General features: G+C 36.1%; 1 protein-coding gene across 1 annotated transcript in view; it reads left to right on the top strand.

Annotated features, from left to right (window-relative positions):
* Positions 1–1114: 1114 nt before the first annotated feature.
* Positions 1115–21440, top strand: part of LOC127872502 (RPA-related protein RADX-like) — a 115024-nt gene continuing 94698 nt past the window's right edge. Inside the window, exons 1-2 of the mRNA XM_052415828.1 lie at positions 1115–1232; positions 21145–21321. Of these exons, the coding sequence (XP_052271788.1) occupies positions 1134–1232; positions 21145–21321 (276 nt within the window). The 5' untranslated portion in view covers positions 1115–1133. The remainder of the gene's footprint in view (positions 1233–21144; positions 21322–21440) is intronic.

Below are 21440 nucleotides of genomic sequence, written 5' to 3' on the forward strand. Positions count from 1 at the left end.
AAACGGAGCCGAAAGAGCCGACAACCGTTATGATTGTACATGTACACTATTTAATATTATATGTGACCTATCAGATTCAATATCAATTAACGTAACTACACACATTTATTAGAGCACAAAGATGACCTTACGTCGTTACCAAAATAAACTATTAAAATCCGCCGTTGTTGTAGGTGAATTTATTTTATAATTATAATCGTATTGTAGTTTATGGAACACGGTCGGCGTAAAAACTATACAGCGGTAGAAAAAAATCAAATAAATACAATACACCATGACAGAGTCTCTATCGAAGCTATTTTTAAGAAAGATTGCAATAAGTATAATTATATGTCGACATGGTTTTGGACGATATAAAAGATTTTGCTTAATTTCACCAGGCTTAAACAAGTAACATTTCTATGCTCTGTATGTTTGCATCAGGTCGGTTCAGAGTTAAATGGAAATTAAATTGAAATGGGCTCGCTTTTAATTATCATTTACTTCGAAATATGATGAGTTGATGTTAACTTTTAGTTTAAAAAGTAAAGTGAATAATTCTGCGCAAACAAAGATATACAAATACACTTTATTTATCGATAGACCTTTGGTGCAAGTATTGTTTGGCATTCATTAAACCAGCGTTAATCTAAAATGCTGTACATTCACCTTTACAATGCGGTCACCGTATATAGTTGTGTTCATGTGTGTGAGCAGGGACCTATACATATTGTGTGAGCGTTTCTTGTGTACTAGTGTTATGTCTACTAAATTTGTTTTGCGTGTGGTTGTTTGGCAATTAGTTCATTACCATAAATAAACACACTAATTGTATTATGCGGTTTGCATTCTGCTGGTTCGTTTTGTGAATATTTAATCCCCCAAACTCCAAAGCTTTGCACTTGCCCTTTAAGGACGGTGAAGACACTAATTATTTAATTAATTATGTGTGTTTTAATAAGAGAATTTCTTTTAAAGTTGAATAATAATATACAATAATAGCTTACGGTAACACACGTCCCAAAAATGTTACATGCATTTCATTACAACGCCATCTGTTTCGTTGTTTTTGTTTGTATTATGACGGAAATTTGCTTTCTGCTGCTGTACACAAGTAGTCGGGATTTATGTTTGTTCAACAAACCGAACTGGGGATGGCGCAGAAGTTGAAATGTGGAAAATTACAGGATCTGCGAAAATGTATAAGGGCTGTGCAGTTGTCCGATCAGACGTTAGAATCAGACGATTTTCTTGTACGTTTCAACGCATGTGGATAAAATATTAGAGTTGCACGTATGCAATAACTGAATTTGAACGGTCAGAATTTCAAAAAAACAACCTCATAACCAGGTTACATTACACTAATTCGGATTCCCATAGGGTCCTATTATAAAACTGACAACTTTCAACGCATTTTTGTTGCCTTTCCGACGTATCAATTTTTCCGAACCTTGTATCATTTAAAAATGGATCTGTCCTCTTCCAATAATTGCAATAAAAAACATACCGTCTCGCAACTTCTAAGAAAGTAAATCGCTGTTGAATGCACCCACCGTAGAAAAACCTGTTTCGGAAGCCTAATTTCGACAAAAGCCCCACACAATAGAAAAGACACCCCCAAAAGTTCATCTTTTCAGTTAACTTCCATTCAAATGCATAAAAGTACTCTAGTTGCAATAATCAACTCTAAGCTTTATAGCCCAATGGGCCGCTTCGAGTTGCAATGCGCTCTCTCTTGTCGATGGGTGCAAAATGTTATCAAAAATGCAAGGGTTAAGGAACACTGAAACCTATGTTAGCGTTTCTGATCGCCAAAATCGCCATAGGCGATTGAATCTTCCAGCTGGCGATTAAAGTTTAAAATGTGAATGAAATGGCGATTGCAAAAAAACCCCTGATATTTCTCTATAAGTATATAATATTCCCTACTTTTAAAGAGAACTCGGTACCGATTTCCACATGTAATCGCCATAAAAGCTCCTGGTGGTAACAGATAGTCCATTGATAAGAGATAACTGGATGCCCGTATCGTATATTCAAGCCACATAACACAGTAATGTATGCTGACAGATGCGTCACGGGAAATTTTCGCGTAACTTTCCTGTCGCCAAACTGTGACATTTAACGTCCAATCGGTTACGAGAATGTTTATGGAGGCGGAGTTATATAGCGATTATTATTTTTGATTGACGTCGGTCACAGAGTAAGTGTTTATCGCAGGTTTATTAACAATGAATCACAGTAGTAGCATTAATACGTGATATAAAACCGGTAAATAAAGCAGTACATTAAAGGCGGTTTCAGGCATCATCATCACACCTATTTACCGTACTGTAAACAATCATTAATTATGAGAAAATAATTGCAATTGGTGAGCAGTGTAAAATTACTTATGGCGAGTAAGTTGTGAAAAACAAAACCCGTTAATAATTTGATGCGGTAACAAATTAAATCCAGTGCATGTATATTTTATCATGTCTATTTGTAGAACTGATTTACACCGTTTTTCTATAGCCACGTGATAAGAACTATTCACCATGCATTAATACCGGTATGCCATGTAAAACCCGTGTTATAAGAAAGAGCGCAAAATTATTGCTGCCGTCTGCAATGCCAAGTTCTACGCATGCAAAGCATGCTTTTTTAAAAACAGACGATGTGTAACTAAATATAGCCTAGCCACTCAGTACATGCAGTATTTAAGACTTACGAAATTTACCGGTACATTTCAATAAATTATATATTGCAACTATGGAAAAATATGTCAATTCAAGAATACATTGCAGTAAATGTATTTTTCAAAAATCAAGAAGCACCAGACTACGGCAAAAATTATTGGGAGAAGGGGGGTGGCGAATAAGAGTTACGCAAGACCTACCCAATCAAAGACCGGGGCATATCTGAAAGTTCTAACATTGTATACTGTTTATGCCAGTGCATGAAAATAAATATAAATGAAAAATAAAAAAACCATAAAATTATTTGATTTCAGGCAACAAATAATTTATTTAAATGTGACTTCAATAATAATTTAATACAGTCATTGTTGATACCTATAGATTCATGATAATGAATATTTCGTTCATTGAGCAAATAAGGTTATAATGTGGGTCTTTATCGTAGTGCTGAAATTTGGCTACTAATTTTTTTTCCCTAGCGCCAACCTAGGAAACTGCAAGAACTTATTAAAGTTTACCTATCTAAACCACAAACTCATCCAAATGGTACCATTTAAGCAAGAAATAAGTGATTTTATTGACTTATGTTTTGTTTTGTACGCTGTATCCGCCACATTGGAAAATTGACCGAATATTGGTTAGGTCGCAGTACACCAGTGATTCATTTTGATGTGCGTCCCACGTGCCAGACGCACGTTTTTTTCTGGGGACGCATCATTCTCAAACATGTGCGTACTCGCGACGCATTGTTTAAAGAGTCCGATTTTCAACATCGTCAAAGTTGTACATGATACGGAGTTCGATTCGTGGAGATAAGCGAAACACATGTTAACACCGTTTTGAAAAGTAGAACGGAAGTAACATTCCTAAATTCAGAATGTAATACGCGTATTTTGATTAGTTGAAATATATCAATTATCCAACGAGTTACGGCGTTTTATTAAAAGTTCATTGGACGCTTAATTTGCTGTCCCGGATGGTAAACAAAGAAAATGCCACCCAAAAAGGTTTTCAAAATTGATCCTCAACAATTTAAACTCGCTCAGTGTGTAGATATTTATCGATAACGCAGCCTCGATGTTAAACATGTGATTAAATGTGAAGAATAAACGGCAGAAAACACATTTTGTGTTCGTCTGTTGTGAGCGCAGACAGTTACATTGTGAATGTAAAGCGATGTTATTATACTTTTCTGGATTAATTATCCCCACGCTTTTTGAAAAAAAGGTGGGGATATTGTGGTAATCTCCGCCGTCCGTCCGTCCGTCTGTCTGTCTGTCCGTCCTGGCCACTATCTCCTCCTACACTAAAAGCACTAGAACCTTGAAACTTACACACATGGTAGCTATGAGCATATGTGCGACCCTGCACTATTTGGAATTTTGATCTGACCCCTGGGTCAAAAGTTATAGCGGTTGGGGTGGGGCCCCGTCAGAAATTATCACTCATTTTTTTAGGTTATTTTACATTTACTTCTTTATTTCTACACCGATTCACTTCAAATTGATACTGGACCTCTCTTATGACAATACGGTCAATCTCAACCATGCATGGCCCCATTCCCAACCCTGGGGCGCCCCGCCCACATAGGCCACACCCACCAAAAATTTCCATTTACTATAATTTTTTCATTTCTACACGGATTCACTTCAAATTGATACTGAACTTTTGTTATGACATTAGGGTCAATCTCAACTATGCATGGCCCCAATCCCAACCCTGGGGCGCCCGCCCACATAGGCCACACCCACCAAAAAATTCCATTTACTATAATTTTTTCATTTCTACACGGATTCACTTCAAATTGATACTGAACTTCTCTTATGACATTAGGGTCTATCTCAACTATGCATGGCCCCATAACCAACCCTGGGGCCCCGCCCACATAGACCACACCCACCCAAAATTGCCTTTACTATAATTTCTTCATTTCTACACCGATTCACTTCAAATTGATATTGAACTTCTCTTATGACAATACAGTCAATCTCAACTATGCATGGCCCCATTACCAACCCTGGGGTGCCCCGCCCACATAGACCACACCCACCCAAAATTGCCTTTTACTATAATTTCTTTATTTCTACACCGATTCACTTCAAATTGATACTGAACCTCTCTTATGACAATACGGTCAATCTCAACTATGCATGGCCCCATTACCAACCCTGGGGCCCCGCCCACATAGACCACACCCGCCCAAAATTGCCTTTTACTATAATTTCTTCATTTCTACACCGATTCACTTCAAATTGATACTGAACTTCTCTTATGACAATACGGTCAATCTCAACTATGCATGGCACAATTACCAACCCTGGGGCGCCCTGCCCACATATGTCACACCCACCCAAAATTGCCTTTTACTATAACTTCTTCATTTCTACACCAATTCACTTCTAATTGATGATGAACTTCTCTTATGACAATACGGTCAATCTCAGCTATGCATGGCCCCATTACCAACCCTGGGGCACACCTAGGTCAAACATTCGGCGTGGGGATACGCGTCGGCCTCTGCCGCGCCATTTCGAGTTGATCATTGTTGTTTTTTCTCTAGTGACAATTAAAAATGTGCAAGTTCTGAAATAAATAGCATCTTTTATTTTTATACGGTACATACATAATAGTGATACAGATTGTACAGCATTCGCTCCTATGTAACGTAGAATGTAAGTACATATAACAACACAGACTTCTGCTGTTCATACTGCAGGATGTGAGAGGGGTTTTTATGTCTAGAATAAGGTCTTGAACAAATTCAGGAACAGTTTAACTGTAGGGAACCATGACAAACTTATGAGAGTGAAGTTGTGCAATTTTGTCAGGAATGAATTTATGGAAAAAGCTCTCCCTGTTTGAAGAAAAAACAAGGCGAGACGGCTATACACCTTAAACAGGGATCATATTTTCCCGCAACATCAATCGGTCCGGATATAAATGGGGAAAAGTATCCGAAAATGTGTATCCGAAATCATGACAAATTACGTTAATATATATACCATTGATTTTGCCACTCATGAAGGTGGTATAATACATGTACAAGTAAAATTCCCTTAGGCATTTTTTTTAAACGGAACGAGTTTTCTAAACTGGTTTTATCATTTGGTATTTCATTGTTGTTTCGTGTGCTGTTTTATCAGACTTTTTTTATCGTTGTCAATATTATTAATCTGTGTAAGTCTATACCGATGTTATAAATTGTTGTTGGCTCGATAATATCTTACAAACATGCACTGAACCAAACAAATGTCTGTGCGTAGGTTGGCTACTGACAACAACAAACCAAATAATTAAGAAATAATTTGTTGTCAAATAACCCACGTCCGATAGTTTAGATGCGTAGGGATTTAATCACGAAAGCGAAGCATTTGAAACCACGCATCTAATTTTCCGCTCGTGAGGTATTCGACAACAAAGTATAAAGTACACGAATTATTTCGATTCTAACACGGTTTTACTAAAGATTTATTCAATGTATATTATTTTTCTTGTGTACTATTTTATGTGAAGTTCCGCCCATAAAAATTACTTTCGGCTGTTCTGTCGATCAGATCTGCGACTTTCATTCATAATTATATTACAGGATTATTACGCTGGTGGAAAATGTATCGGCATGTTTTGTTTAGTTTCAGCAGTGTCCGACAAATCCATTGCCCGGATCCCGGGGGCTACCGAAATTTTTCATCGGGCTACTGAAATTTTCCAGCTGACGCCCGCCGGGCTACTATAAATCTATAAGAGCGGTAGCCCGGTTTATTGACAGACATACGTAAAATAAACACGCTGACCATGTGTTTGTGCACTGTGTATTGCTTATAATCCGATAACAAAGTGCAGTCAATTATCTAATCAGTAACCGATCACTTGCGGTAGTGTCTTAAACAGTAACAGTGTATTTTATTCATCCAATCAGAATCAACATTTGTCGTCTGCTAATAATATAATGAGAGCCGGTTGGATAGTTGGCGCACATGATGCAACATCATTTCGCAGTTTGGAGTTCTTTGTTAACCACAACAATGAGTAATAGCGACAACATTTTTGATGTCGTTAAATATCCAAGGACGCCAAACATTAAATAAATCAAAACAATAGCGGATTCTTCAAAACGGTAACGAAACCGAAAATGAATATTACTGACAACTTTGTGAACGCGGTTAACACCTGCTAATTAGTTTGCACTGTCAATTAATAATTGGATTAATCGACTGTTAATCAATAAGCCCATATATGCCCGATTTATATTTTTAAAACCAAATTATGGGTGGGTAATATAGACGATATGAGTCATAAACACAAATGTTTGAAATTTTCTAAAGTGTCAAATGAATTTCGGCATATGGTTCTATTTAAAGATATGATGAAATAAGCTCCCAATCAGGACCGTTGTATTGCAACATGCGTAAATAACCTGCCACGGTTTGCACGCGTTGTGTACAGCTATTTTAGGTTACAAAATTCTACATTTAAGAAATGAATTTCTTTGTCCTGATAAAAAGCGCGCGAAAATTGGCGTGGGTGTATTTATTTGTAAATAAAAATTTCGTAGCTGGTACAACATTGAGATCATTTAATTTCCATTAAAAGTTTCGTTGTGAATTTCAACTAAAGTACCGGGGTATCTCGCAAATTATTTGGCATTGCCATTTTCTTTTAATAAAATATCATGTTAACACGCTGTATCGTTACCGTTACGCTGTATCAGTTCCTTCATTATTGAAACAATTATTGTATTGTATACTGACTGCACACAAGTGTGGTAACATACGGATGCAATACGTAAATTCGGACAGTACTTAAAGTCGGACACAAGTAAATAAATGATTTAATACTCTTGATTGCTTGAAACTCGGTGTTTGTTGTTAAAAAGGGCAATTGCATTGATTAACACCATACGAGTCAATCGTATTGATCATCTAAACGCTTTATTTACGTTTACGACTTAACGTGCTGTCCGAATTTAAGTACACATACATGTGCCAAACATGTAATATCTACATGTAGTATATGATTTTCTTTGGTACAATTACATTTAAGTACACGGTGCCTGTACTGTAACATTAATTTACGATATTGACTGTGTACATCAGACTACTTGCTGTTTTATGTATATGTATGTATGTATACATATTATGTATATAATATGTAAATGAAGAAATAAAATAAAGATGAAAACCTGCCTCTTATCATTTTGTATGAAAATTTTATGGGCTACCAAATATTTTTATTGGTAGCCCAGTGGGCTACCTGAAAAATAAGAAATTTGTGGGACACTGGTTACAGCGCGTGCATTCAGACGCGTCTTTTCGGATGCGTCTTTTATCCGCTGTTCACAAGTTTTTTATTCTTGGTCTGACGTGCAATAAACTGGTCCTGACCGGTTTAGAGACTGCAGCGAATGGTTTATCACACCTAATCGAGATAAGGATGTCATTAGGGTGTGTAAGCATGTACACTGTGTAATCGATTTCATGACATGGGAATTTTAGTAGCAAACAGAATCGGACCGACTGTTTGGGATTTTCAATTGGTCTTTCATGACCCCAATCGGTCTAGGACCGACAAAACCGAAAAAAATATGATCCCTGACCTTAAATACATTATGAGTGTTATTACACTAAATCTGTATTGAAGGTGTAAACCTTTTGACCAAAGCAGAAATTGTCTTTTGTCACACTGTTTGAAAGGGATAATTTGACCAAAAAATTATAAACAGTCAGTCCAAATTGTTAAATAAGTTAAAAGTTCTCTGTTTAAGATGTTATATGTTTCACTGTTTGTTATTTAAAGTAAAACAAATAAAGATTTTACTTGCTATAAACCTATTTCTTTTTTTTTAGCTGTAAAATTGCATAAAAGAGCCACTGGCTAAGGCGTATCATGTTAAGTAGATTATTTGTAACGAATTTACAAAGACACAATCTGGGACCCATTGTTTTCAGTTTGGACCCATTGTTTCAAAATATGCGAGTCCCAGGGACTCATTGATGTAGATTTCAAAATGAATCACTGAGTACACCAATATTTTGCACATAGGGGAATCACTGAGTACACCAATATTTTGCACGTAGGGATATGTGCTCCAGTCTAAAGTCGATAACGATGTGGTATTCGATACAGAATACACTGTTTCAAATTTAAACATAAACATGTCAGCGAGAAAAGTGTGTTGAAACATCGTCGTGTTTTTATAGGGTGCATGCAAAGGATAACATCCGTAGGTCGCCATTCAGGTAAATTTTTACATGTTTAGGAAGTTAATTCATTATTTTCCTCAATTTGTCTCGAACAACGTCTGTTTAGTGAAGCGCACGGATTCGCTGCGCTGAACTGCACCCATGTTTATGAAGGGGTGCATATGGACTGCCAGAGCCACCATAGCAAAAATTATTAAAGGCTCTGGGAGTCCGTTGATTTTTTTTTAAATTTAACGTGTCAATTCACGTTCTGTGGTGCTTTATAACTCAGAGAAAAACAGCGTCAAAAGACGTCATTTGGTGCGCTATGACTCTTAAAAAAAATTCCCCAGTCATTTAAAAATATATTTTTTTATATTGTTTAATTGTTTTAAAACTTTTCCGCACAGATAGTAAAATCCCGACTCGAACGATTCCCCAATACATCCGTTTCAACCCGACTCTATTACTGTATACTTACTATTTTTCAAGTTTCTATTTATTACCAGATAATCCCGTTTATTCCGTTTTTATCAATCTCTTTCTGGTAAATACTTACGATAAAAGCTTTCAGTTATTTCTTTAACACAAACCTTGCCATTTTTAAGTGACTATTTATAGATTTGATGAAATATTGCCTCTGAATATGCGTCAATCCCCTGACCTGTTGTGTGCTTGTTAAAACGCTCAATACACGCCATTTGTATGCAATAGACGCGACGTTGTACATGCTGCATAATTTTCGCGGTCTTTTAAATTGAGAAAAAGATTCGACACAAAATAAATTTGCACTGCTAATTTGAAGCAAAAATATTTAACGTTGCGGTAACATTTACATTCGGAAGTGTGTTTCGGATTAAAAACGCGTGAACATCGACTTACGGTAATAGGTTTCGGATTACAAATTTAATTATTCCCATTTGAGATTTCAACAAATATTAACTGTTGCGTTATAAATTCAACGATAATTTGTTTACACACTTTACGAGTCGAATAAATGTTTTGACGGAATTATGCATGAAATTCACGTTGTCCACGAGGATCACGGTCGGTTGCCATCATCAGTCTTCTAACTATCGATTATCGGACGAAACATTTACAAGTGTGCGTAATTAATTCAACGAAAATTTGTTAAAGCGCATTACGTGTCGAATAAATGTCCGAAAAACGAGGTGAATCAGTTCTATAAATGGACATGTTGAAATATACATGTACTGGAATTAAATAAATTGTTATCACATAATTGTAACCGGGAGTCATTTGCACAACTTACTCGCTATAATAATTAATTGTTTACCACTTGCAATTAATTTCTCGTATTAATTATGAGCATACATGCTATATGTCCCGGATTGTCCGGAAATCTGTCAAATGTCCCGGAATTTACTAAATCCATATATATATATGTACCTTATCTTAGGCTTAACTGCACCTTGAATCTGTGTATATCTGCAGCGTCTCCATGACAATGCCTACCCGAATAGGCAGACTACGCTACGTGTCAAAATCGATCAATTAACAGGGGTCATGCTATCATATTGATTGTCTCACGTTCGCGGTCAAACCGAAAAGGCGGCATTGTTTAATGTGGTTGTTAATTGACTTTAATCTACTACGTCATTATTTCCCGCTGCGTAAGGGCAAAGGATAGTTGTTCACACATCTGAAGTCCGACATCGCTGAGGAAAAAATTAAAAGCAGTATGTATTGTGAATTGATTTGAGTTGACGATCTAACGTTACTGTATTGTTGTATTTTTAACCAGGTTTTCCGAAGGAAAAAACTGGTTATTAGATTGGCGAATGCGGGCGGGCTGGCTGGCTGGCGGGCTGGCTGGCTGGCGGGCTGGCGGAATAAGCTTGTCCGGGCCATAACTATGTCGTTCATTGTCAGATTTTAAAATCATTTGGCACATTTGTTCACCATCATTGGACGGTGTGCCGCGCGAAATAATTACGTCGATATCTCCAAGGTCAAGGTCACACTTTGAGTTCAAAGGTCAAAAATGGCCATAAATGAGCTTGTCCGAGCCATAACTATGTCGTTCATCGTCAGATTTTAAAATCATTTGGCACATTTGTTCACCATCATTGGACGGTGTGTCGCACGAAATAATTACGTCGATATCTCCAAGGTCAAGGTCACACTTTGAGTTCAAAGGTCAAAAATGGCCATAAATGAGCTTGTCCTGGCCATAACTATGTCATTTATTGTGAGATTTTAAAATCATTTGGCACATTTGTTCACCATCATGGGACGGTGTGTCCCACGAAAGAATCACGTCAATATCTCCAATGTCAAGGTCGCCACGACTAAAAATAGATTTAAAAAAAAAAAAAAACTTACAAAGGGGGTTAATTTTTTTTGCTCATTTCAAAAGTTCAGTTTGAGTTTTCTCCCTTTATCAGATTTTTTTTTCACAATGAAAACCTGGTTTTGTGACAATTTTGTCCCTTGTTTATTATATAAATGTTATAAATGAATAAAGGCAAATCAACAACTACCCGTTACACACCGGTCTTAAAACAATAACGCAGTGACGTCACCATCTATGTTTAGAACGCTTACACTTTAAAGAAAACACGTGACTTGTATCTAGTATTAACGGAAGTAGTAACGTTTATTTTGACGTTAATAGATCAAGTGTATTTCGGATAGGCTTTCGAACTTTTGCAATTAACGATGCGAAAAAAACCCATACCAAAAATGCATATGTTTATAAATATTGCTACATTTTATACATGTCCCGGAAAATCGGCAAAAGTCCCGGACAATTTAACTCAATGTCCCGGAATTGGTCTGAAAAATTATGGCATGTATGATTGTGAGTCATAGGTAACACTTGTTTACAGTAAAAAGGTGTGATGATGATGCCCGAAACCGTCTTTAATGTTCTGTACTGTACTAATTACCGGTTTTATATTACTCAAATGGTACAACTTCTTGCTAATCAAGCTGCGATAAACTCTTACTTCATGCCCGACGTCAACTTCATGCCCGTTGTCAATCAAAAATAATGGTCGATAGTGAACCCCGCCCTCATAAGCAAATGCGTAACCGATTGGACGATGAACTTCACAGTTTGTCGACTGGAAAGCTACCAGATACATCCTTGTCAGCATTTAAATGACCGTGTAATGTGGCTAGAATAATCGATACGCGCGTCATGCTATTCTCTTATCAGTGGATTATCCATTACCCCATGTGGTGTTTATGGCGATTACTTGTGAAAGAAGGTACCGAGGTACCGAGTGCTCTTTTAAAACAGGGAATATTGATACACTGATAGGGAAACCTTGATTTTTTTGGACAATCTCCACTTTCTTTTACTGAAGAATACACTGATCGGAAAATTTCAAGTGCCCCGGGGACTCTGATTTCGAAATTCAAGCGCCCTGGCAAGGGGCGCTTAAATGGCCTGGGGAAGACCCTGACCATGACGACTCCACAATACAAAATGTCACGAAAGAACACTTAAATGTTTACTGATCTTAACAGTATCAAATATATAAGGATAAGATTTTTAGTCATAGAAGGATTTCCTTATAAAAAATGTTAAAAAAGCATTTTAAAACAGCCGATATCTGTTCATATTTGCACCTTTCAGTCCTATTGGCGAATATGAGTCATATACGCACTTTATTCGTACCACCATTCACCTGTCAATAATACCCGCAAGGGGAGTTAGACAGTATAGACAGATAGATAGACAAACTAAATCGGCACACTCTTAAGGACTGGTTACACTTGTTCTTCCTGAATGCTTTGAGCTTTTATTAGTACATACCTACAATTTAAGTTTTTCATGGTAAAGACAAAATCTTTGATAGTTCTTGTTGAATGCATTGCGCTTTTATGAGAACATACATTGGAGGAAAACATCCCTTAGTGACCAATTTTTGTATGGTGTCCTTGTATCGAGCAGGTCGTCCTATTGATCATTTTATTTACATCAAGAACAAGACCCTCATTGTGACATAACACACGGTTTGCTTGAAAATAAATATAAGCACATACAGAATGAGGAACAAACAGGTATAAATTCATTTCAAAAGCAAATAATTCAATTAAATAAAAATTCACTAAAACACAGTGATAATTTTAGAAATCAAAAGTATGAGTCCTTGGGACTCGTAGGTTTTAACTCTATGGGTCCCAGAGAAAAAGTATGGGTCCCATCTATGAGCAGAAGAAAAACATATTGCATCAGGTTATTTCAACATTTTAATTAGAGCTTCAACGATTCACCAACAATTGATTTGATTTCGATTTCAGACACTCCGATACAGATTTTTTCGATTCGATTCATCCTCAAACCTAGTTTAATCATATATTTACTCTTCTGTCTCAAAATAAACATTTCTGTTCAAATGTGTTGCATACCTAGATATCTTTGGCATTTGTCAAACTGTGTGTTTGTTTGATATAGTTTGTTTGGTTCAATGGTGTTTTAAAAACTGTTGAATGTGTGTTAAATTAACATTTGTAAGAAATATTTTTAAAGAAACTGCCAATTGTCTTACAAACTATGTCAATATTTCAATAAAACACATAAAAAGAATAGCAAATTAGGACTCAATTTTAATATAAAAAAACTTCTGACTAGAAGATTGTTTTTGACTACACAATAATATAAAAATAAATAGATAATCATAAGAACATCTGAAATCAGTGGAGTGATAGTACTATCACTATTATACTTATACCCCAAACCGCTACAAGCATGTCTACCATTGTGCCGTGACAGCATCACCTGTTACCTTTAGGACAAATCACATTCTCTAATAAACTTAACAAATTCCCGACAGAAACAGAACTACTTTTCTGGCTGGCGACTTGAGTAGTTGAACTTGTGCTATGTCTTAGTCTTGCTAAATCAACGTTATGTTTGCGTTTGACATGTTGCATTAGATTAGCGGTTGAGCCGGACTTAGGGTATGCCACATCCGTGAAGCACAGCTTACACTTTGCTTTATAGGGAGGGCTACCATCCCGAAACACAAAGTACTGCCACACTTTTGATTTTAGCTTCTTAGGCACATCTGATAATTTCAATTTGTTGGCCACAACTTGTTCAGCCATTTTGACGCTTTTTCCGAAAGTAGACCTAATGCGCTTATTGATTGGATGACTAAAGTAATAAGCAACCAATCGCGTGCATCGTAATTACAGGTAAAGATAAAGCCTACACCTTTGCGTATCAAATAGTCAGAATACAGCGAGCTTTGCATATCTATGTCTATAAATATCTATATGTTAAAGAATCGAATCGAATTTGGTAGGTTTGGTATCGTAATCGAATCAACACATTTCGAACCGATTTTCGATGCAAAGGATCGAATCGTTGCAGCTCTAATTTTAATGAAGTCACATGGCTATATCTAGTCCCATTAAACAGGAAACTTTAAAAGGCATTTCAACAGTTTTATGACTAGATTATTTTCATGACTTAAACAGGCAATTAAACAGGAAACTTTAGAGTCTGTAACGGCAGATATGAACGTTTATCAACAGATGTTTACAAAAAATAAAATGTTTGAATTATCAATACAAATATGCAAAACTGTCTTTGTTTGTGTGTGTGCACTTCTACATTGAAAGCTTTCTTTGGGCTGTTGACCACATAACGGATAGCTGGTAAACGAGTATTTTCGCTGGTAACGGTTGGTGTGAACTGGGACTTATGGCTGTTTTCTAGTTTGGTCTGTATTTTTAGGGCCTCCATTGTACATCACATTCACGCGTATGTAGTGCGACAATCAATAACCCAACTTGACCATTATAATAGATGAGCAGTTTTATGTCAATACTTACATATCTCAACGACTATTGCCATAAAGATGCAGTGTAATTAACATAAAAAGTTTCCTCTTTAAAGTTAAAAACAAAGCACTACGAGTTTTTATTCATCATTCAAATTGAAAGCCCAGCTTTCCCCGAGGAAGAATAACATGATTTCTTATTTTCGCATGTGTTACATGAAATGCAGGAGGACTGTTTATTTGTTGCTAGTAAATTACAAAATTGTCAGAAAAATATAGTGCTATGCAACCCATGCTCCGTATCATAATGAAGCTTCCTATTGTTGAATACAAAATTAAGCTTTCCAATGGCCTGGATTATTGATTGCACAATAGTAAAATGGAGGCCATTTTCGGTTGAGGTCACAATGTACTAAATAGTTTCCCTATATAATTCAATGTAAAAGCGACAACTTTAAGCCAAAATAAATGCAACATTTTGCACATAGAGACCCCCATAACCATACCTTTTCTTAAAGGCTATTCTAAGCGGAATCGATTTATGCAATAAAAAAGATATGTCATGTTCAATGCAAGAAAGAACTTGACACAAATCAATATCAACTGTTTTTGCAACTTTTTTTTCGGCCGTTTCTTGGTGGAATGTAACCTTTTACAGTGCAATGGTTTACTTTAGTCTTCAAGTTTATCATATTTCAGGGATTCAGAAGTGAACGCCTATTAATGCCCTACCATTTATATCTCCGAAAGATAACACCCGAAAAACAGTTAAAAGTGTAAAACATGCCTTCCTGTCAACTATGATATTTTTTTAGAGAGTACAGCCCTACATGAAACGGTTATTTATTATATTGTAACCTTGATACCTACATGAAACGGTTATTTATTATATTGTAACCTTGATTTGCAAGTTTTTATACGCCCGTCTATGACGGGACGTATTATGGTATACCCCGCGTCTGTCCGTCCGTCCGTCCGTCTGTCCGTCCGTCCGTCTGTCCGTCCGTCCGTCCGTCTGTTAATGTCGTACGCTACGATAAATATCCTTTGACAGATTTTCTTCAAATTTTAACACAATCTTAATATTGATAAACCCTGATCCCCTTTCGTTTTTGACGGAATTCTGAATTGTCGTTCCAGAGTTATGGGACTTTGTTCGTCAAAATTTCGTGATTTCATTGAATGTCCTACTGTAGCTCAAATATCCTTCGATGGATTTTTTTCAAATTTCAACACAATCTTAATATTGATAAACCCTGATCCCCTTTCGTTTTTGACGGAATTCTGAATTGTCGTTCCAGAGTTATGGGACTTTGTATTATTGGTCAAAATATCTATAACAGGTTTACTTCAACTCCATATCCTCTAAAGAAATGCATACATATACTCAAAAAAAGATATGGTATGAATGTCAAGGAGACGGCGCTCCATGCTCATGTACTTATAAAATAAACCATGTATTCAAATACAAATAAACTGAAGTAAAAAAATGATTCAAAGGGTTATTTATTACCTTACTACTTCATTGGCGAACGACGGGCGTATCATGCGCTCATGGCGCAGCTCCTCAGTTTGGTCTTAAATTCTTTTTTTCTCCATTCATGAAATCTTTTTTCAGTATCATAATTTATACACTTTTATGATGTTTGAGTCCCTTGCGATTTCTATGCGTCCAGGACGCAGGACGCAGACCTAAAATTATCCCTGAAAAAAACAATCCAAATTTTCCATATTCCATACGCTATCTGTCCTTTTCATTACGTTTTCACATTAATTTTAAAGTGACAGAAGCAGATGACTGCGCTGGTGTTAGTACAACAATTTCATGTATTTAATTTATTTTCAAAGAAATACTTTCACTTTATTCTTATTCTCAGAAAATGTTGCATGAAAATTAACTGCACGCATGTGTCAGTTGCAATGTTCAATGGGATTACTCCATCTCTATTCAGTATTGGACATTTATTTTTGGAAATCTTTTGATAATAAAATATATGTTGTTTTTTATTTGAAAAACTGTTGAACTTTTCTGTTCATGAAATTCTTGCAGTAATTTTAGTTGCTTTTATTTGTTACAGCCTGTGCCATTTGAATTGGGAAAATTAGCGCGATAAATCGTGAAACTGGAAAAAAAGCGCGATTAACCATGAAATCGGGAAAAATTAAACGTTATAAATATGATCATAAGTAACAGAATTAATATTGTTTTAAGTGCATGTTCATGGGGTTTTCTAGCCATTTTGGGAAAAGGAGTCTGGTCAAATTGGGACTTTTTTAAATCAATAAACGTGGCAAATTTAGGAATTATTTATCAACAAAAAGTACTTAACTTTTAACTTAAGTTATATATTTTGTAGGATGTTTAAAAAATAAAGTTGAGATCTAGAGTTCAGAAATCATAATTAAGTCATAAGAGACTTCTTTCTTTAAAAAAAAAAAAAAAAGAATTTTATTTTTGGGATTTTGGATTTAAAAAAAAAATTTGGTCAGATTTTGGGGAAAAAACGTGGAATATTGCGATTGGGGCCGAATTTAAGGGTAATTTTGAGCAAAAAAATCACTGTCTTCAGAACTTTTATCCTCACATATTTAAAAAAAAGACCAATTGAACAGATAGTTAGATAGTGATTTCAGAAAATCTGATACTTTTTTTATGCCCCCTTTGAAAGAAAAGGGGGCATATAGTGATCGGACTGTCCGTCTGCCTGTCTGTCAGTCTTTCCGTCAAACTTTGCGTTTAGGTTTCGAAAAATGCTCATAACTTCTATGTCCCTTGAGATATAACGTTCATGTTTGGTATGCATGTGTATATGAACAAGGCCTTTCCATACGAGTATTTTTTTTTACCTCTGTGACCTTGACCTTGAACTTAGGGTCTGCATTTAGGTTTCGAAATCTGCGGTTAGGTTTCGAAAAATGCTCATAACTGCTATGTCCCTTGAGATATAACCTTCATATTTGGTATGCATGTGTATATGGACAAGGCCTTTCCATACGCACAAAATTATTTACCCCTGTGACCTTGACCTTGAACTTAGGGTCTGCGTTTAGGTTTCGAAATCTGCGTTTAGGTTTTGAAAAATGCTCATAACTTCTATGTCCCTTTAGATATAACCTTCATATTTGGTATGCATGTGTATATGGACAAGGCCTTTCCATATGCACAATTTTTTTTTACCCCTGTGTTTTGCCCTTGAACTTAGGGTCCGCGTTTAGGTTTCGAAATCTGCGTTTAGGTTTTGAAAAATGCTCATTACTTTTATGTCCCTTGAGATATAACCTTCATATTTGTTATGCATGTGTATATGGACAATGCCTTTCCATACGCACACATTTTTTTACCCCTGTGACCTTGACCTTGAAGTTAGGGTCCGCGTTTAGGTTTCGAAATCTGCGTTAAGGTTTTGAAAAATGCTCATAACTTCGATGTCCCTTGAGATATAACCTTCATATTTGGTATGCATGTGTATACGGACAAGGCCTTTACATACGCACACAAATTTTGAACCCCTTGACCTTGAAATTAGGGTCCGCGTTTAGGTTTCGAAATCTGCGTTTAGGTTTAGAAAAAAGCTCATAACTAATATCAAGCGTTTATAGGGGGCATAAGTCATCCTATGGTGACAGCTCTTATTTCTTAATATATCAATATCCTCTGGTGAAGCCGTATCCACTGGTTAAGAAATCAACTAAAAGAATGTTATAGTTATGCATTTAGAGTTTGTTTTTCCAAGGGTCTATGTGATTGGCTTTTGTTTCCCTATCTTCCCATCAAAATACTATGTGTTTCAAAATTATGACTTGGTCTGTTTAAAATGTGGGTTTGTGGCCTATGTAGTCAATTTAAATTTAATTCAAATCAGTACCTTATTTAAAAGTATTAATAAGCAAAGCAATAATTCCTAGAGTGGAAAACTACCAGTATATACATTCAACACATTAAATAATGATATAATAACACTGTTAACCATAGGCATACATGCCATAAATTTTCAGAACTATTCCGGGACATTGAGCTCAATTTTCCGGGACTTTTGCTGATTTTCCGGGACATGTATACATATAGCGATAGCCAATATATATATATATATATAGACATATATGCATTTTTGGTACGCATTATTTGTTTCACATCATAAATTGCTAAGTTCGAAAGCCTATCCGAAATACACTAGATATATTAACGTAAAATTAAACATTACTATTTCTATTACAAGCAACGTGTTTTTGGTGTTAGAAAAGAGCACCAAATTGCTTTTGTGTACATGTCACATCATCTGCAAGAAACGCGTGGGCGTATCCACGGCCGCATACAAACTTCATAGCGCATTTGTTACTATTTAAAGATGTGATGAAATAAAGTCAAATCAGTGCGTTTTTTTCCCACTGAACACCCGTAAATTGCCTGACATAATGTTCATGTTCAAAATGCGCCCACACTTTCCATAAGACGTTCGATATCACTGCATAATTTTCACGCGCTTTTTATTGAGCCAAAGAACAAGGCGCTGTTTATTTGACGCTAGAATTTGTTAATGTCCCGTAAGCGTTAAAATTCCGAAGCGTGTTTGGATAACAAATTGAATAATGTTCATTTGAGAATAGAACGAAACATTTACAGTTGTGCATAATTAATTCAACAAACTGCCATAAAATCACACGCTTATGAAAATTATGTCACTCGTCGTCTGCATGATCTTACTGCAGGTACAGGTATGACTGCTTGTGACTGTTGTCGCTCATTCAACAAACTGCCATAAAATCAGTATACATGTATTCAAGATCGATAGATAGATAGATAAACCCCTGTTAATTGATCGATTTTGACACGTAGCGTAGGCACCACTTAGGGTAGGCATTGCCATGGAGACGCTGCAGATTAATGGGAACACATGTGCGAGGCGCAGTTAAGTCTAAGATAAGGTACATGTATATATGAATTTTGTAAAATCCGGGACATTTTACACATTTCCGGGACTGCGGGACATGTTTTTCATTTCCGGGACAATCCCGGACAATCTGGGACGTAACAATGGCATGTATGCTGTTAACTACAAAATATGATTCATTTGAAGTAAATTAATTAATAGGGATAGTAATTGCATCTGCAAAAACATGATTAAAAATACAAATAAGTTGAACATATAAAAACTTAAAAACAAGTTTTAAATCAAGTGTTATTTTTTGTTCAAAATTGGGTTTGGTAGGGGGACCCATTTCCAATGGATGTTTTTTCCCCAAATTGGACCGTAAAATACCGGCTTAAAGGTTTAAAAAAATATTTGTTTGTATATCTCAACATTTAGATCTCCCATTTAGATCTGTTAGTTGAGCCTTAGTAAATTTATTGAAATCGCTTTTATTATAAATTTTTAAATATTTGTCAAAAAACAACAACAACAACACTTACTTCAAAATTTGAGCCAAAACATCAGGATTTTTTTCAAATCAAAAGGGACCCAGCCCCATTCCCAAATTGGTAAAAAAACACAGTAATGTGTAAATTGATACAATGCCAAGAAATAGAGAAAACCAGTATCTGCTGAAAAACAAAACATGCAGACTTCAGTCTCAGTGGAGCCAAACATGGCCGGACCGACAGACATGTCCTGTACAATTTTGTAAGGTCCTGCCTGTCGGTCAAATTATCAGGACCGATTGTCCGGTAAAAAAAAGAGAACAAATTTGTTGGTTTGTATAGGTTTGTTTATGGTTCTGAAAGTTTTATGAGTTGCTAAAATAGCGATAACGTCTTTATACACTTGCTTTTCCGTACCAACGCTCTTTCTGCTGAAGGAAGTTTCCGAGGGCACCTGATTGGTCCATTTGTGTGCATCTTACGAATGTGGGTCAGGACGGTCCAAATCCACGAAGGCCTAGTCGCTTAACAAGATAATCATAAATCTGATTATTAAATGATACATATATCAATTTGTGTGGTTGTAATAGCAATAGTTATGTAGAATAATGATCATTGTCATTCGAACCGTTATTATCTTGGCTGTCAATGTCCATGCCTTAAAAAGACTGGTCATCATTTTTTGAGATCGTCGTCAGTTAAGGTCGTTTTGACCAGACTCCTATCTGACATGCGCGCCTAGGGTAGCTTAGATAAACAAGTATCGGCTACTTTCGTTTTGGAATTTGTTCTTAAGATATTACGTGGAGCGATTCCCGGCAGAAAATTAAAATGATTGATGAGAAAATGTATACTAACTGTTAACATGTGTTCAACTTTTTTTTTTGATATGTTTTAACTAAACAAGACTAGTGCCATGTATGGCGTGTATTATTATTTAACATCATATATACAAATGTGTGACCTTGAAATTAATAGCCTTTTAATCATTTATCATTTTATATCATTAACACCTTGATCCCAGCAATGAAACCCAAGTTATTTTACTATTATATTCTGTAGCCGGTAGGTCCTGTAAAAAAATGGAGGTCCTGTATTTTTTCCCATTTTACAGGACCTACATGTACTGTCCTGTTAAAATTTGCCTTGTTTGGATTTGACTGAGACTTTTAAAACTTGGTTTCAAGGTGTTGGCGGTGCAAAGATACTTGGCTGACCCGAAACACTGGGCACAGGTTGGGATATGTGATGGAAATCAGAAAGATATGGTCCTGGATGTTATAGAGGTTGTACTGACTGATGGGGAATACAAGGTCAAGGTGATACTGGCTCCAGAGCTTAACAGCCTCATACAGACATGCCAGGTTAGTGTCTCTTAGTCAAGTTATGCAGGGGTCTCACTAGGATTTTAAAACTGGAGTCTTAGAACTCCTTGCTTGGTAAAAGTAGGAGTCCAAAAGGTAAAAGTAGGAGTCCAAAAGGT

The sequence above is a fragment of the Dreissena polymorpha genome, chromosome 3 (genome assembly GCF_020536995.1).
Source record: "Dreissena polymorpha isolate Duluth1 chromosome 3, UMN_Dpol_1.0, whole genome shotgun sequence".
NCBI lineage: Eukaryota > Metazoa > Mollusca > Bivalvia > Myida > Dreissenidae > Dreissena > Dreissena polymorpha.